The sequence below is a fragment of the Lynx rufus genome, unplaced genomic scaffold, assembly GCF_022079265.1.
Source record: "Lynx rufus isolate CCGP_SWC_20201006 ecotype Redwood Valley unplaced genomic scaffold, mLynRuf1.p SCAF_15, whole genome shotgun sequence".
NCBI classification, from domain to species: domain Eukaryota; kingdom Metazoa; phylum Chordata; class Mammalia; order Carnivora; family Felidae; genus Lynx; species Lynx rufus.
In genome coordinates, this window is record NW_025814829.1 from 36,061,999 (window position 1) to 36,080,805 (window position 18,807).

The following is an 18,807-nucleotide window of genomic DNA, read 5'->3' on the forward strand; positions in this document are numbered from 1 at the left end:
CCAGGTGGCTGTAACAGTGGAAATAGAGGGAATGGAGATGAGGCTGAGGATAATAGCATGAGAATGGGAGAAGATGAAATGGGAGAAGGTGGATTAGCAGAGAAACTAAAGATATCTTCTAGGTGAAGTAAGAGATTTAGATGAAATGGAGAGTGTGGTCAGAACTAAAAATTTCAGATTTAATGAAAAGAGCCAGGATGAGTGCATGAGGCCTAGGGAGTTGGACCAAAATGGATATATATGGCAACAAATGTTACATAAAGAAAAGCATTTTATATCTAACACACTAAATTAAAAAGCAAACACCTAGAACAAAACAAGGATACCCACTTCTATCGACACAGTACTAGAAGGCCTGGTCAGATCAACTAAGCAAGAAAAATAAAGGAATCCTGAGGTGCCTGGCTGACTCAGTCATTAGAGCGCAAGACTCCTGATATTGGGGTCGTGAGTTTGAGCTCACGTTGGGTGTAGAGATTACTTAAAAAAAAAAAAAAGAAAAGAAAAGGAATGTCAACTGTAAAAGAAGAAGTAAAATGATCTCTATTCATAGACAACATGATCTTATATGTAAAAAACCCTAAAGATCCCACAAAAATCTGTAAGAACTAATAAATGAATTCAGCATTATTATAGGATACAAAACAAACATGCAAAAATCAATTGTGTTTCTGAACACTAACAATGAACAATCCAAAAAGGAAATTTAGAAAACAGTTTCATTTACAATAGCATCAAAAAAGAAAAAGAAATTTAGGAATAAACTTTACCAAGGAGGTGAAAGAAATATACACTGAAAGCCACAAAATGCTGCCTAAAGAAATTCGAGACACCAATAGATGGAAAAACATCTCACAGATTGGTAGACTTAACATTAAGATGTCAATACTCCCCAAAGTGATCTACAGATTCAACGTAATCCTTATGACAATCCCAATGACATTTTCTTGCAGAAAAAAAAAAAAAATCATCCTATCAAGCAACCCAGAATAGCCAAACAGTCTTGAAAAGGAAAAACAAGGGGTACCTGGGTGGCTCAGTCAGTTAAGCATCCAACTCTTGATTTTGGCTCAGGTCACGGTCTCATGGTTCAGTTCATGGTATTAGGCTACGCACTGTTAGCACAGAGCCTGCTTGGGATTCTACCTCTCTTCCCGCCCCTCCCTTGCTCACACATGGGCACGTGTACCCTCTCTCAAAATAAATACACTTAAAAAAAAAAAAAAAGAAAATACACTTAAAAAAAAGTTGGAGGTCTCACACTTCCTGATTTCAAATTTTACTACAAAGCTACAGTAAATCAAACAAGTATGGTAATGGCATAAAGACAGAAATATAGACCAACAGAACAGAATAGAAAGCCCAAAACCTTACAGATATGATCAAATTACTTTTGACAAGGGTTCCAAGACTATTCAATGGGGAAAAGACATTTCAACAAATGGTGCTGAGAAAACGGACTATCCACATGCAAAAAAATGAAACCGGACCCCTATTTTATACCACATACAAAAACTAACTCAAAATGGGTCAAAGACCTAAACATATGGGCTGAAATTAAAAAACTCTTAAAGAAAACATAGGCAAAGAGCTTCAAAACATTGAATTTGGCAGTGATTTCTTGGATATGATACCAAAAGCACAGGCAATAAAAGACAAAGGTGGCCTTCATCAAATTTAAAACTGTTGTCCATCAAAGGACCCTACCAATAGAGTGGAAGACAATTCACAGAATGGGAGAAAGTATTTGCAAATCATTTATCTGACAAGGGACTGACATCCAGAATATATAAATAATTCTTACAGCTTAACAATAAAAACACAAACAACTCAATTTAAAAATGGGCAAAGGACATAAACAAAGTGATATACAAATGGTCAATAATCACATGAAAAGATGTTCAACATCACCAGTCATTAGGGAAGTGCATATCAAAACCACAATGAGATACCACCTCTCACTCATTACGATGCCTATTATCAAAAATACAAAAAATAACAAGTGTTGGTAAAGATGTGAAGAAATCGGGACACTTATGCAAGGCTGATACATAATGGTGCAGCCACTGTGTAAAATTGTATGGTGATTCCTCAAAATATTCAATAAAGAAGTACCTCATGACCCGGCAATTCCAATTCTGGGTATATACTCAAGACACACAAAGGTAAGGACTCAAATTTGCTACCTATTTTCATAGCATATTAATCACAATAGTCAAAAGAATAAAGAAACTCAATGTTATAGATGAATATTTGGATAAGCAAAATGTGGTATATATGTATAATGACATGTTATTTAGTTTTAAAAAGAAAGGAAGTTTTGACACATGCTACCAACATGGATGATCCTTGAAAATATTAAGTGAAATAAGTCAGTCACAAAAGGACACATATTATGTAATTCCACTTATATAAGGTACTTAAAATAGTCAAATTCATGAAGGTAGAAAGTAGAATGGTAGTTGCTAGGAGCTGGGGGTATGGGGAGTTAGCTATGAATTCAGAGTTTCAGTTGGGGAAGAAGAAAAGTTCTGGAGATGGATTATAGTGATGGTTGGACAATGTGGATGTACTTAATGCCACAGAACTGCACACTTAAAAATGGTTAAAATGGTAAATTTTATGTTATGCACCTTTAAAACAATAAAAACAAATAAGAAAGAAAACAGGAGGACAAATCTTAATGACCTTATACTTGGCAATGGTTTCCTAAGTATGATACCAAAAGCACAACCAACAAAAAGAATAGAAAAAAAAAAGAAAAAGAAAAAAAACCTGAAAACAAGATTCAAAACCTGTGCACCAAGTGACACTATCAAAAAGTGAACAGATAACCCACAGAAAGGGAGAAGGTATCTGCAAATCATGTATCTGACAGTGGTCTACTATCCAGAATATATAAAACACTCCTACATCTTAACAAAAAGACAAGCAACTCAATTTTAAAAATGGTGAAAGGTTTGAACAGACATTCCTCCAAAGGAAATACAGAAATTGTTAACAAGTATATGAAAAGATATCAACATCATTAGTTGTTAAGGAAATGCAAATCAAAATCAAGCACAATGAGATATCACTTCACTCCACTAGGATGGCTGTTAAAAAAAGAACATAACGAGTACTGGCAAAGCAGTGGAGAAATTAGAACCCCAATGCATTGCTGGTGGGAATGTAAAATGGTGCAATTTCTGTAGAGAACAGTTTGTAGAGGTTCCTCAAAAACATCAAATTACCATACAACTCTGAAATTCTACTCTTAGGTACAGAATCAAAAGAACTGAAAACAAGCATTCAAACAAAAACACATGCATTAATTGTTCATATCAATTGTTCATGCCAAAAAAAAATGGAAATGATCCAACTTTTCATCAACTGATGATGAGATAAAATGTGGTATTATCCATATGATGGTATAACATTTAGCCATAAAAAATGAAGTACTGTCACATGCTACATGGATAAACCTCGAAAACATTATGCTAAGTGAAAGAAGCCAGACACAAAGGCTACATATTTTATGATTCCATTTACATGAAATATCCAGAATAGGCAAATCCATTGAAACAGAAAGATTAGCTATTGGCAAGATCTGTGAAGAGGGGGAAATAGGGAGTGATTGTTTAATAAGTACAAAGTTTCCTTTTGGGGTGATGAAAATGTGAAACAAGAAAGTAGTGACGGTCACACAACACTGTTAAGTGTATGAATGCTAATAAATTGTACACTTTAAAGTGGTTAATATGGTGAATTTTATGTTGTGTGGGTTTTACCTCAATTTTTTAAAAAACTCCCTCATCATCACTCTTACCTGGCAGTTAATATCAGCTCTATATTGTAGCAAGACTGTGACTAGTTCTTTATGTCCTCGATCACACGCCCAATGGAGTAGAGTTCTGCCCTAAAAACACAAAAATTGAGATAAATGAATTTCTTAATCCAGTTATGAGGCCATGTAAAATACTTTTTTTTTTGGTTGAGAATTGTATTTTTATTTATCTTACTTGAGTAATGTTACACACAATGTTACATTAGTTTCAGGTGTACACCATAGTGATTCAACTTCTCTATATGTTATGCTATGCTCACCACAAGCATAGCTACCATCTGTCACCATGCAATGTTATTACAAGATCACTGACTATATTCCCTATGCTGTGCCTTTAATTCCTGTGATTTACTGATTCCATAACTAAAAGTCTGTATCTCCCACTCCCCTTCACCCATTTTTCCTATAACCCCACCCCCTTCCTTCTGAGAGCCATCAGTTTGTTCTCTATATTTATAGGTCTGAATCTGCTTTTTGTTTATTCATTTGTTTTTAGATTCCATGAGTGAAATCGTATGATATTTGTCTTTATTAGTCTGATCTATTTCACTTAGCATAATACCCTCTAGGTCCATCCATATTGTCTTGTCAAATGGCAAGATCTCATCCTTTTTTACAAGAGCTTAATTCCTGTGTGTGTGTGTGTGTGTGTGTGTGTGTGGGTGTGTGTGTGTGTGTACATACAGATATACCACATCTTCTTTATCCATTCATCTATCAATGGACACTTAGGATGCTTCCATATCTTCGCTATTGTACATAATTCTGCAATAAACATAGGGGTGCATATATCTTTTCAAAGTAGTGTTTTCATTTTCTTTGAGTAAATACCCAGTAGAGAAATGACTGGATAATACAGTATTTCTATTTTTAAGTTTCTGAGCCTCCATACTGTTTTTCACAGTAGCTGCATCAATTTATATTCCACCAACAACGCAGGAGGGTTCCTTTTCCTCCACATCCTCAACAGCACTTATTTTTTGTTTTTTATTTTAGCCACTCTGTCAGGTGTAAGGTGATATCTCATTGCAGTTTTAATTTGATTTTCCCTGATGATTACTAATGTTGACCATCTTTTCATGTGTCTATTGGCCATCTATATGTCTTTGGGAAAATGTTTATTCAGGTCCTCTGTTCACTTTTTAATTGGGTTGTTTATTTTTTTTAGTGTTCAGGCATATGAGTTCTTTATATATTTTGGATATTAACCCCTCATTGGATATGTCACTTGGAAATATCTTTTCCCATTCAGTAGGTTGCCTTTTTGTTTTGCTTTGCTATGCATAGCTTTTTATTTTGCTATAGTCCCAATAGTTTATCTTTGCTTTTGTTTCCCTTGTCTTAGGAGACTTATCTAGAAAAATGTTGCTATGGTTGATGTCAGTGAAATTACTGCCTGTGTTCTCTTCTAGGATTTTTAAGATTTCAGGTCTTACATTTAGGTCTTTAATCAATTTTGAGCTTAATTTTGTGGATGGTGTAAGAAAATGGTATAGTTTCATTCTTTCATATGTAGCTGTCTACTCTTCTCAGCACCATTTACTGAAGAGACTATCTTTGCCCTATTGTATATTTTTGTCTTTATCATAGATTGACCATAAGAGCATGGGTTTATATTTGAGCTGTTTCATTGATCTATGTGTCTATTTTGTTTTTTTTTTTTAAATTTTTTTTTCAACGTTTATTTATTTTTGGGACAGAGAGAGACAGAGCATGAACGGGGGAGGGGCAGAGAGAGAGGCAGACACAGAATCGGAAACAGGCTCCAGGCTCCGAGCCATCAGCCCAGAGCCCGACGCGGGGCTCGAACTCACGGACCGCGAGATCGTGACCTGGCTGAAGTCGGACGCTTAACCGACTGCGCCACCCAGGCGCCCCTCTATGTGTCTATTTTGTACCAATACCATACTGTTTTGAATACTACAGCTATGTAGTATATCTTGAAATCTAAAATTATGATACCTACAGCTTTTTCTTTCTCACAGTTGCTTTGGTTATTTGGGCTCTTGTGTGGTTCCATCCAAATTTTAGGATTATTTGTTCTCATTCTGTGAATAATATTGTTGGTATTTTGATAGGGATTGCACTGAATCTGTAGATTGCTTTGGGTTGTATGAACATTTTAACAATATTGATTCTTCCAATCCATGAGCAGAAGATAGCTTTCCATTTGTTTGTGTTGTCTTCAATTTCTTTCATTAATGTTTTATAGTTTTTAGAGTACAGGTCTTTTATCTCCTAAGTTTATTCCTAGGTATTTTATTATTTTTGGTGTAATTGTAAATGAAATTATTTCTTAATTTCTCTGTTACTTTGTTATTAGTATACAGAAATGCTATTGATTTCTGGAGATTAATTTTATATCTTGTAACCTCACTGAATTCATTTATCAGTTCTAATGGTTTTTATGGTGGAATCTTTAGGGTTTTCTATGCAGAGTATCATCTCATCTGCAAATAGTGACAGTTTAACTTCTTCCTTACCAATATGGATGCCTTTTATTTCTTTTTCTTGTCTGATTACCATGGCTAGGATTTCTAGTACTATGTTGAATAAAGTGGTGAGAGTGGATATCCTTGTCTTGTTCCTGATCTTAGAGGAAAACTCTGTTTTTCACCACTGAGTATCATGTTAGCTGTCAGTTTTTCATACATGCTTTTTCTTATGTTGAGGTATTTTCTCCCTAAACCCACTTTGCTGAGTTTCTGTCATGAACAGACGTTAAATTTGGTCAAATGCTTTTTCTGCATCTATTAAGATGATATGATTTCATCCTTCATTTTGTTGATGTGGTGTATCATGTTGATTAATTTACGAATCCTGAACCATCCTTGCATCCCCAAAATAAATCCCACTTGATCGTGGTGAATGATCCTTTTAATGTATTATGAATGTGGTTGCTAATATTTTGCTGAGGATTTTTGCACCTGTGTTCATCATGAAGATTGAACCATAGTTTTCTTTTTTGGTGGCATCTTTGTCTAATTTTGGTGTCAGGATAGCACTGGCCTCGTAGAATGTATTTTAAAGTTTTCTTTCCCCTTCTATTTTTTGGAATAGTTTAAGGACAATAAGAATTAACTCTTTAAATGTTTGATAGAATTCGCCTATGGATCTATCTGGTCCTGCACTTTATTTTTTTCATAGTTTTTGATCACCAATTTACTAGAGTTTCAGATTTTCTATTTCTTCCTGATTTAATTTTGGAAGAGTGTATGTCTATAGGAATTTATCTACTTTCTCTAGGTTGGCCAATTTGTTGGCATATAATTTTTCATAGCAGTCTCTTAAAATCATTTGTATTTTTGTAGTGTCAATTGTCACTTCTCTTTTATTTCTCACTTTATTTATTTGGGTCTTTTTATTTATTAATTTTTCTTAAGGAGTCTGGATGAGTGTTTATCAATTTTATTTATCTTTTCAAAGAACCTCCTCCTGGTTTCATTGTGTTTTTCTTGTTTTCTTTTCTTTTTTTTTAGTCTTTAGGTCATCAGGTCATTTCTTTCTGCTCTGCTCTTTATTATTTCCTTTCTTCTATTCACTTTAGGCTTTGTTCTTCTTTTTCTAGTTCTTTTAGGTGTATGGTTAGATTGTTTATTTGAGCTTTTTCTTGTTTCTTGAGGCAGGCCTTTATTGCTATATATGTCCTTCTCAGAACTGCTTTTGCTGCATCCAAAAGATTTTGGACCTTTGTGTTTTCATTTTCATTTGTCTCCATGTATTTTTTTTTTTCTTGACTTCGTTGACACTTTGGCTGTTTAGTATTATGTTGTTTAGACTCCACGTGTTTGTGTTTTTTCCAGTTTTTTTCTTGTAACTGATGTCTAGTTTCATACTATTGTTGATGAGAAAAACGCATGGTGTGACTGCAATGTTCTTAAGTTAATTGAGACTTGTTTTGTGGCTTAACACAGGATCTGTTCTGGAGAATATCCCATGTGCACTTGAAAAAATGTACATTCTGTTGTTTTTGGATAGAATGTTCTGTATACATCTATTATAGCCATCTGGTATACTGTGTCATTCAAATATACTGCTTCTTTATTGATTTTCTGCCTAAAACTATCCATTGATGTAAGGGGGGTGTTAAATTTCCTACTATTACTGTATTACCATCAATTTCTCTCTTCATGTCCATTAGCATTTGCTTTATGTATTTAGGTGCTCCAATGTTAGGTGCATAGATATTTACAATTCTTATATCTTCTTATTGGATTGATCCCTTTATCATTATGTAATGATGCTCTTCTATGTTCCATTAGTCTTTGTTTTAAAATCTATTTTGTCTGATAGAAGTATTGCTATCCCAGCTTGCTTTTTGCTTCCATTTGAATGGTAAATGTTTTCCCATCTTTTCACTTTCAGTCTGTATGTATCTTTAGATCAGAGGTGAGTTTCTTATAGGCAGCATATAGATGGGTCTTTTTTTTATTTCTTTTAATGTTTGTTTATTTTTGAGAAAGAGAGAGACAGAGCACGAGCAGGGGAGGGGCAGAAAGACAGACACACACACAGAATCCGAAGCAGGCTCTAGGTTCTGAGCTGTCAGCACAGAGCCTGACATGGGGCTTGAACTCACGAACCGTGAGATTATGACCTGAGCTGAAGTCAGACGCTTCAAGGACTGAGCCACCCAGGCGCCCCAGATGGGCCTTGTTTTTTATCCATCTTGTCACCCTGTGTCTTTCAAATGGAGCATTTAGGCCATTAAAGTAATTATTGATAGGTATGTACTAAAAGATACAATGTCTTAAGAAAGACAAAGTAATATGTAAAACTGTAGGTTGATTATCCTAAGCATGCTTGATATAAAATGTTCTATGGAAAGAAGGTAGACTTTTCTAAATTAATTGGAACTCCTGAGTTGTACTCTGGAATCCATTATGCACTAGCCCAATGACTTACTTCAGCCTGATCCATTTCCTCACCTACGGAGTGAAGAAAACAATACTACTAAAACAGTAACACCAATAGTATTTGTTGAATGAATGAGCTATAAGATAATGCCTTATTAATTTTAAAGTAGTTTACACATGTAAAGAATAGTTTTCTTGAATTATTATGGTTACTTCTTCTGGTGAAAGAAACCTTGTGGATAAAATATGAATACTTAAATGTAGGTAGAAATCATAATCAGTATACCTAAATTTACTCAAATATATTCCTTAAAATGCAAGAAAATTTAATCAGTTTGAAACTAAGCATTGCTCATTAATATCCCAAATTTCGCTCTGAAATATCTAAAAAAACACTAACACAGTCTGCTAGTGCCTATCTTCAAATGTTGCACTTGCAAAACAGAATAGATGATAAACTGTTAGGAGACCAAGTACTAAATATGAAACACTAGTTTTAATCATTGTCTACCTAAGACTCACAGTCACTATCAACAGGTTAATTCTATTCTCCACGGTCAGAAAATCTTGATTTAGTTAATTAAAGAAGCTCACTTGGTCTAAAGAATAAAAAAACTCCTAGAAGCTAAGGGCTTTTCTGAAGAAATGAGTGATGCATAGTTTAACACTATTCTTTGAGGGTGGTAGTGATGTCATTTTTAAAGAATGGAATGTTTTTCTACATTAAGTAGAAATCTCTATGTCATTTTAGAAAAGATTTAAGAAGATGTAAGTTGGGACAAAGATGGTTTTAAAAGTAAAAACCACCTTTCAAGAAAGCTTTTCTAAACCCACTTTTTACTCTTTGTCTTTCAGACTCTGTTCAAGCACCTAGTAGTTCAACTAATTAAACCAGGTCTATTCTTGAAACAAACAAACAAAACAAAGCCAACTTCTTCCCTACAAATTATCCTTCTTTTTTTCTTTCATTTACTCAATTTGTTTATATTTACTTGTGAATATGTTTTCCTATAGGCTTACACAAAATCCAAAGACGCAGGAAAGAAGAAAATTTTTAAATGTGGGCAAATTAGTCACAATTTGTTATAGTAAGCTATTTTGTTCAGAGCCCAGTAAGAATTTTGTTTAATGAAGACAGTTCTAAAAACTAAGTAAAAAATGTATCGTTGAATAAAGAGTCTCATATGTTAAAATTTCTGTAGCTCTTAATGTGTAGTGACCTGCTGTTATTAAGGCACGAATTCCAAAACCCTTAATATGGACAATCAGATATCCTGATAAGACTCGGGAAAAATACCAATGTATAAAGTATTCTATAGTTCTATTTAACTGTTTCATAGCTTTTACATTAAAAGAATCAGATAGAATTTCAAAGTCTCCATCTTCAACCTAATCTTAAGTGTACATTTTACGGCTATGAAGTTAAACTATTAATAAGAATTACTGCATAGTCAAAACGATGTGTGATATACTTACACAGAACACCTACCAAAACACCTAACAGTGAAGTAAGAAAACATAGTATTAATAAATCTAGTACTTTTACCTCAAACTGTACAGATAATTTCTACTTCTTAACCAAGTTCCTGATTTCTCCTTAGGTTTAACCCAATAGGGTTATATCGACTAATGCTAAAATATAAATCTTTAGCTGTTGCAATGGGAAAGCAGACAAGCAACACATTTTACTGTTAATGGGAGATATATTTTAAATTTCCCATATGTGGTGCCAAAAATTTACTTTAAGAGAAACACCTATGACTGGACCTCAGTAGTGATTTTCACTTTAGATATATTTTCCAGAACGGTAGCACGAGTATAGCAATGTTTTAAGAGGATGATGTGCTCTCAGACATTTACACTATGCTTTTTAATACGTTTTTTGACCTGTGATGTAATTAATTTTTGTAACACATTATTTTAATGGTACACTAATTAACCTTGAATTAGAATGAATTCCCTGACAATGACTTTCTATAGAAGTGCTGAAAATATCTTACATTAAGACCACCTAATGATTAATATCTTTATGCAGTATTAAGAAGCTCAAAACAAGAGCAAGATTAAACATACTTGTAAGTAAGCAAAGATAAATCAGGCTTTGGAATTTTTGCTTTCAAAATGTTCTATACTTAAAAGAACAAAGACCAGCACAACCAGGTGTCTGAATGCAATAACTCTTTACTTCAAATTATAAAGTTCCCTTAAACATGCTCTAATTTGAGATTATTAATTCAAGTAATAACATAAGCAGTAATTTGCAGAGATGCCAACCTCAAAACCATTCAGGACAAAATCACGAAGTAAACACCTGTGGTTTCTTTTCTTTCTCTTTGTTAACCACAAACACATCTGGACCAACACAATGCAATTATTAAATTATTTTAGATACAGGATTTACATCTCTCCTCCAAAAGAAAAACCATGAATTAGGAGCACATTAAAGCTGTAGTTGCTTACAGACTATCCAAATTCATAAAGTAGTTTGTGCATTTTTTATATAATTGCTTTATCTTCTATAAATGATAAAATCTCCTACACATTTTCAAATTAAATATATTTTTACTGCTACCACAAAAGGTGACAATCTTTGTTTCTAGTTTTAACAACTCTCTTAAAAAATATCTTACAAGTATTTAGGAGATTAGAGGGAAAGCCATTATTAAAAGGAATCTGTGGCCATAAGAAGACTTACAAGCACTATTTGGAGAGCTCTGGATAAATTCTGGAATTCAAATACAGTTAACACACAGGGGGCAAAAAAGAAGAGTTCTCATCTGTTAACCACAGGTGCAGATACTGTCCTACCTCAGACAGATGAATGACTTAAGTGCTTGGAAAGTGCAGGGTGGCAGCTAACCTATTAAGTGGTATTACTTTCATACCTTCTCGAAAATACAGAGCAGGTCTTAATATTTTAAATGCTTCTTTGATATCCTTAGTTACTTGCCCTTATAAACTGTAGAATTTTTTAAAACTAGATTTTCTCCTGATGTACAAATTAAACAAAAAGAGAATGCATTATAAAATGAGTCTTGATGTTCTTATAGTATTTTGTGAACAGACACAAAACATACACCATACAAAAACAAAAACCTGGCAAAATGGGTATGTTTAAATTTCTAAGAGTTGTCACTTGCCATTCTGTGCAAATGAAATATGGTAAACAAATCGACTTGAATTTCTCTCTGCAAAAGAACTGTATTTAAATTGACAATTGTAGTAGAGGCTGACGTCAGCTACCAATAACCTTCCATGTCTCTATCTCCTCTATCCTATCCTTATCTTCCACCTTTTGCTGCTGCTGTAGCAGCTGGCTACAGTGACAATCCTCACCTGCAAGCACCAGAAACCATACAATGTCACAATCCCTCTCAATAATGAATCGACACTGTTGTTTCAAAAACTGAAATACAGGGGCTCCTGGGCAGCTCAGTCGGTTAAGTGTCCGACTTCGGCTCAGGTCATGATCTCACGGTTTGTGAGTTTGGGCCCGGTGTCGGGCTCTGTGCTGACAGCTTGGAGCCTGTAGCCTGCTTCGAATTCTGTGTCTCCCTCTCTCTCTGCCCCTCCCCTGCTCATACTCTGTCTCTCAAAAATAAATAAATGTTAAAAAAAAATTAAAAAACAAAAAACAAAAAACTGAAATACAGGATTAGGACTGGGAGGCAGTTTAAGGTCTCCAAATGTACCTAGCATGGAAGCCAGCGGCTCCCTGTAGGATAATTTATTTACCAGCATTAAGAAGAACACCACACACCAATATGTGTGATACATATTTAAAATGAGCAACTGCTTGATCTCTTTCACTGGCTAAGATCTAAGGTAAAGAGAAATGGTGTTGCTGAGTTATCAGGGAATTGAGAAGGATTTAAAAAAAAAATCTTTTCACAAGGAGTTACTAAGCCATGCTGGTAGCAACTTAAGAGTGAAGAAATAAGTAAAGGAGATATTACTTTATCCTGTATAAAATAAGTAATAAAGCAATAATAAGTTGCCATGAAAACAGCCCATGTGCCCATCACAAGACAATAGATTAAGTAATAATATATTATTTTCAGGGAATATTATTTGGCAATATAAAAAAAAGAACTGATTTACACAACAAAATGGGTGAATCTCAAAAACATTACACTAAATGGAAGAAAACTTACACAAAAAGTATTATGATTCCATTTATATAAAGTTCTAGAACACATAAAATCAATCTATGGTAGAAAAAGTGTTAGAACAGTGGTTACCTTTCTGGAATTAGAAGAACAAACCAGCTGGGAAGGGGCATGAGGGAAATTTCTGGGGGTGATAGTAATGTTCTAGATCTTGACAGGAGCTTCAGTAACATAGGTATATGCATTTATCAAAATTAATCGAATGTGCAGTTAAGACTTGTGCATTTCACTGTTTGTAAATGCGATCTTAAAAATCAAACTAATACTGAATTGTAGTTAATATGATGCTGAAGCATTTAGATGGAAGCAAAATACTCTGAAATGCATCAAATGAGATAGATCGATTGATGGATAGAAAGGTGGATAGATACTTATAAAGCAAGCATAGTAAAATATTAGTGGTAGAATCTAGGCGGTAGGTATATAGATGTTCACTGTAAAACCCTTTCAACTTTGTTGTACATTTCAAACTTTTCATAATAAAGTGCTGGGAAAAAATGAAACAAAAATTTGTTACACCCACACTCACAGCAACATTATACATAACAGCCAAAATATGAAAGCAACTCAAGTGTCCAAGGACAGATATTTGGATAAACAAAATGTGGTATATACATACAATGCAATACTATATAAATACATATAAAAGGAAGGAAATTCTGACACACGCGAGAACATGGATGAACCTGAAGACGTTATGCTAAGTGAAACGAGCCAGTCATAAAGGACAAATATTTGTGATCCCATTTACATGAGATATCTAAAGTAGTCAAAGTAACAGAGATACAAAGTAGAATGGTGGTTGCCAGGGGGTGGAGATCAGGGAGGGATGGGGAGTTAGTGTTTAACCCAGAGTTTCAGGTGGAGAAGATGAAAAAGTTCTGGAGGTGGGTGGTGGTGGTAGTTGCACAACAATGTGAACGTATTTAGTGCCACAGAACTGCACACTTAAAAATGGTTAAGATGGTAAATTTTATGTTATGTATGTGTTACCACAATAAAAATAAATAAAAAGTAAGTTGCCAAAAAGAGCATAAGATTTAAACTACTTTTACTATTTTTCTGATTTTGTATTAATTCTGAGTTTCTGATGTAAAGTTAGGCTACATTTTGAAATGGTGCTGCTGCATTAATGCAAATGAAACTAATATGACAGTTTAGAATGCACTTCTCAATTATTAGTGTGAATGAACAAATTCCTTCAAATTACTATTTAAATCAAATAAATATACAACCGAAATAACATATACTCAAATGTAGAGAGTTATTTAAAAAAATACATTTTGTTCCTTTCTCAAATCCTAAATAAAACCATAAATTTAGCCTCAGTGTATGGACTCTGCTTCTTAAACTTTTTGTTAGGTTTATGTTCTCAATTTTACCAGGTTTTTCAGCAGTTTCTAAGGCAAAAGCATGTAAATTATATTGTGATATGAGCCACAAATTCAAAACAAAGCAAGAAGGGAAAGGAGTGAAGAGAAAGGTAACTTCCTTCAAAGCATTTGAAAGAATCAATAAACATGGAAAATGGTACAGAAAAGTTAACTACAAAACTTTTTTGTTATGGGAAACACAATGTCCTAATTACTGTATCAGCTGGAAACACCACACAATTTTCTCATATTAGAAATACATGTCTTACCAAACCACAAGAGACTCTTAAATACAGAGAACAAACTGAGGGTGGACGGGGGTGTGGGGAGAGGGAAAATGGGTGATGGGCACTGAGGAGGGTACTTGTTGGGATGAGCACTGGGTATTGTATGTAAGCCAATCTGACAATAAATTATATTAAAAACAAAGAAATACATGCTTTACTATATTAGTAATTACAACTTGAATAAATTATACACACACACACACACACACACACACACACCAGGAACTATACTTATTCATAATAAATTAACTTCATTATAAAATATGATTATTTTAAATACATTTTATATATAGGTTCACGAGCCATGATAGTTATAGATCCAAATATACATACATATATATTTCCAGCAGTATACGACTGTTTATTTCAATACGTGGAAATGCAAGCAAGTCATTTATGACTATAAATTAAATTTCTATGACTTTGACTTATCATTTTATGACTATAATTAAATTTCTTTATGAGCTTATAGCAAATTTTAAGTGCAATAAATGTAATTTTTAGTCATCTAAGGGCAAGAATGAAATTGGGCTGAACTTGCTGGATGAACATTTTAAATAAAGTCATATACCACCCCAAAGAATCCTAGGCAATCAGTAATGAAATCTCTCAAGCTCAAATATCAAATAGATAGACACAAAGAACTGGATGTCCTTTCAAAACTGTAATTGTCACCCAACTTATTATAGCAGGGAAATGCCTTTTTTTTTAAAATAAAGGGGTTAAAAGTATTTTGCTAGCAATTTAATTCTGACATTGCATACTTTTAGCTCATCATCAAGGCTTAACAAGTTGTTTTATTTGCTAGAGCTTTAAAAGTCATGAAGCAATACCATTTATTTTATTTAGGATGTTAAGTTTGATTCTAATTTTAAGCTCTCATTTCCCTCATGTTCTTAAATTAATTCATACCAATCCCTGATTAATAATAAAAGTCTTGCCATCAGTATTCAAGGCCCAGCCTGAGATGTCATGGCTGAGAGGGCAGAAATCTGCTTGGAGCAATGAGAGAACCCAACTGAATTCTTGGCGTCTCAGTCTATGAATGTGTAAGCACTTCATCTGTTCATGGAAACACAATGTTCTGGCAGGCTGGGGGTGAAGGTAGCTGCATGGGTAACAAACTGGAAGACCTGGGAAGCCATACTACACCAGAGTAACTGAATGACAGAAGCAATACATTTTATCAGTTCCTTTTATCTTTAAAAAAATTGTGTTAGTGGAAGCTATTTGTGTTCTAGACATTTTATTCCTATGACTGCTGTCCAATGATCTTTGCAAAGCTCATGTGTAGGTTTGCCTTTTAGGACTATTTGATAAAAGAAATTGTTGCAAATCAGCATAACACTAGCAGGGTCAACTGGAAATTGTACGTCCTTCTTAAATCCAGTGGCAAAAAGAACACTCTCAGACCCCCATTTCCACTTAGCAATTATATGTATTTGACAACTCTGATTTAGTTCCTGTCTGTAAAATGAGGATAGCATCTACTTACAGGATTGTTGGGAAGATAAGTGAAAATACTCTGTGAACTAAAACACACACCATATAAAGTTTATTATTTGAAAGATGGAAAGTTCTCATAGGGAACATCTAGTACATGCACAATACATTCCAGGGAAAGTGACCTTGAAAAGTTAAGTGGACTTTGAGTTTCCAGTTCCAAATATAAGGAGGCTGAAAGTTGCCACTCCATCCTAACAACAAGCAAAATGCTGAACAGATTGAAAAATCAACTATTCTTGGATCGATAAGAGAGGGGAGGACACAGGGCAAATCACTGCCCCCAAGACTAAAGAGACAGACAGGTGACTCGACTTTGTAGAGCAGAGCTTCACAAGTGAAAACCACCCAAGGAACCAGTGCCAGGCAGAAAAACCGGACTATAATGACAAATTGCTAAAGGCTCAGTGCGGACAACTCTTGAGAGTTAAAAACTCCAGGGGGATCTACTCATGGTGGGGAAGGTAGAAATCTTTGTGAGATTTACCTCCAGGAGCTTGGCCAGGTTCCCAAAGTAACTTTCAAAGAAAACTCCCCTCCCACTTCTGGAGGGGGAAATGAATGCTTCTAAAATATGCCAGAGCACTCCGTTCTTAACAAGGCCTGCCTTCAGGGAAAACTAGTTAACTAGTGTCTAACTTGCTGGGGTATTATCAGAGCCAACTGACCTGGAGTAAGAGAAATACTCAAATCTAGCCCACTCTAGCCATCCTATTCCACCTAAGCAGGGAGGAAAAAAAAGAAACACTTGTTGGGATTCACAGTCCAGACGCACAGACTCATTAAAGACTGAGACCTAATCATAGGACAACAGAGCCCTTCCCCTCCCCCACGCCTTGCCACCACATTACCAAAGGACTATTTTAAAAGGTTCCCTTTACCTGGTATATGATGTATAGCTATCAGTAAAAATTACAAAGCATACCAAAGGGCAAAAAACACAATTCAAAGACAGCAATTAGTGGAACCAAACATGGCAAAGATACTGGAATTATCAGGCTAAGAATTTAAAACTATGATTAATATGCTAAAAACTCTAACAGATAAAATGGACAGCGTGCAAGAACAGATGGACAATGTAAGCCAGGAGATAGAAATCCTAAAGAAGAACAAAAAGAAATGCTAGAGATTAAAAAAAATAGTAACAGAAATAAAGAATGCCTTTGATGGGCTTACTAGTGGCCTGGATACAGCTAAGGAAAGAATCTCTGAGCTAGAAGATATATCCAACAAAATCCTAAAAAACTGAAAAGCAAAGAGAACAAAGACTGAAAAAAAACAGAATAGAATATCCAAGTACTGTGTAAAAACTACAAGAGGTGTGACGTATACATAATGGGGACACCAGAAGGAGAAGAAACAAAAGGCACAGAAGAAGAATATAAAACAATGACGATTTCCTGCAAATGAATGCTGCACACCAAGCCACAGATCCAGGAAGGTCAGGGGCGCACGGGTGGCTCAGTCAGTTAAGCATCTGACTTCGGCTCAGGTCATGATCTCATGGTTCACAGGTTCAAGCCCTGTGTCAGGTTAGGCAATGATGGTGAGGAGGCTGTTTGGGCTTCTCACTCTCTGCCCCTCCCCTGCTCTCACTTTCTCTCTCTCATGATAAATAAAAATAAACGAAAATATGTATATATATTACATGTGTATATACATGTAATATATATATATACATGTATATACACATGTAATATATATACATGTATATATACATGTAATATATATATATATATGTCAAAAAACCTACACCTAGACACATTATTTTCAAATCATAAAAAGTCAAAGACAAAGAAAAATCCTAAAAGAAGTCAGAGGAAAAAAATCCTTACTTATAAATGAACAAAGATAAGAATTACATCTGATTCCTCCTCAGAAACCATGCAGACAATAAGAGAGTGGAGTGAAATATTTTAAGTGTTTTGAAAAAAAAGCTCCACCAACCTAGAATTATGTATCCTGAGAAATTCTCCTTCAAAAATGAAGGCAAACAAAAATTGAGGGAATTTGTTGTCAGCAGACTTTGGAAAAATGTTAAAAGAAGTTCTTTAGAGAGAAGGAAAATAATAACTTGGATCTACATAAAGAAAACGAGAAGAGAGAAGAAGCAATAAGTGAAGGCAAAATAAAAACTTTTGTTTTCTTATTTTTCATTGATCTAACAGATAACAGTTTGTTATGTGTGTCCAGTATTGTTTAAGTACTTTATACACATTAACATAATCCTCAAAACAACGCTAACACAGGTACCATCACAATCCCCATTTTACACATTAGGAAACCGAGACACAGAATAAATGTGACAAAAGTCACATAGCTAGGAAATGATAGTGCCAAGACTTGAACCCATGTAGTCTAGCTCACCACAATTATACTGCTTCTAATTATTCACTGAATCATTCATTAGTTCATCAAATATTTATTGAGCATATTGAGTGGAATATGCCAAAAACTCTGATAAAACATTTTCAACAAGGAAGATGTCAAAATATTTATCTTTCTCAAGAAGCTACTGAAAGAAATGCGCCATCAAAACTGTGAACCAAATAAAAAAGGAAGCTACTGAAGGAGACACTTCATCCAAACAAGGAAGTAAACAATAAAAGATAAAGACCCAGGATCCAGAAAACAGAAGAATCCAGGAGAGAAGGGAAGAGAATTCCCAGGACAGTGGTAAAGCATCATTCCAGGATGACATCTATGCAACAGGCCTAGAGAGCAACCAATGGAGATTAAAGAAGAAAGGAGAGTTCCAGAAGGGCTACCACTAAAACAATATGGGATTGATTA

The 18,807-nt window shown here is 34.6% G+C and overlaps 1 protein-coding gene across 2 annotated transcripts in view; it reads right to left on the reverse strand.

The window, feature by feature from the left end:
• The window catches only part of ACBD6 (acyl-CoA binding domain containing 6), a 205,166-nt gene that overhangs the window by 95,018 nt on the left and 91,341 nt on the right, over positions 1–18,807 (reverse strand). For both annotated transcript variants that reach the window (XM_047076859.1, XM_047076860.1), the window contains exon 6: positions 3,809–3,898. In XM_047076859.1, coding sequence (XP_046932815.1) covers positions 3,809–3,898 — 90 coding nt within the window. The remainder of the gene's footprint in view (positions 1–3,808; positions 3,899–18,807) is intronic.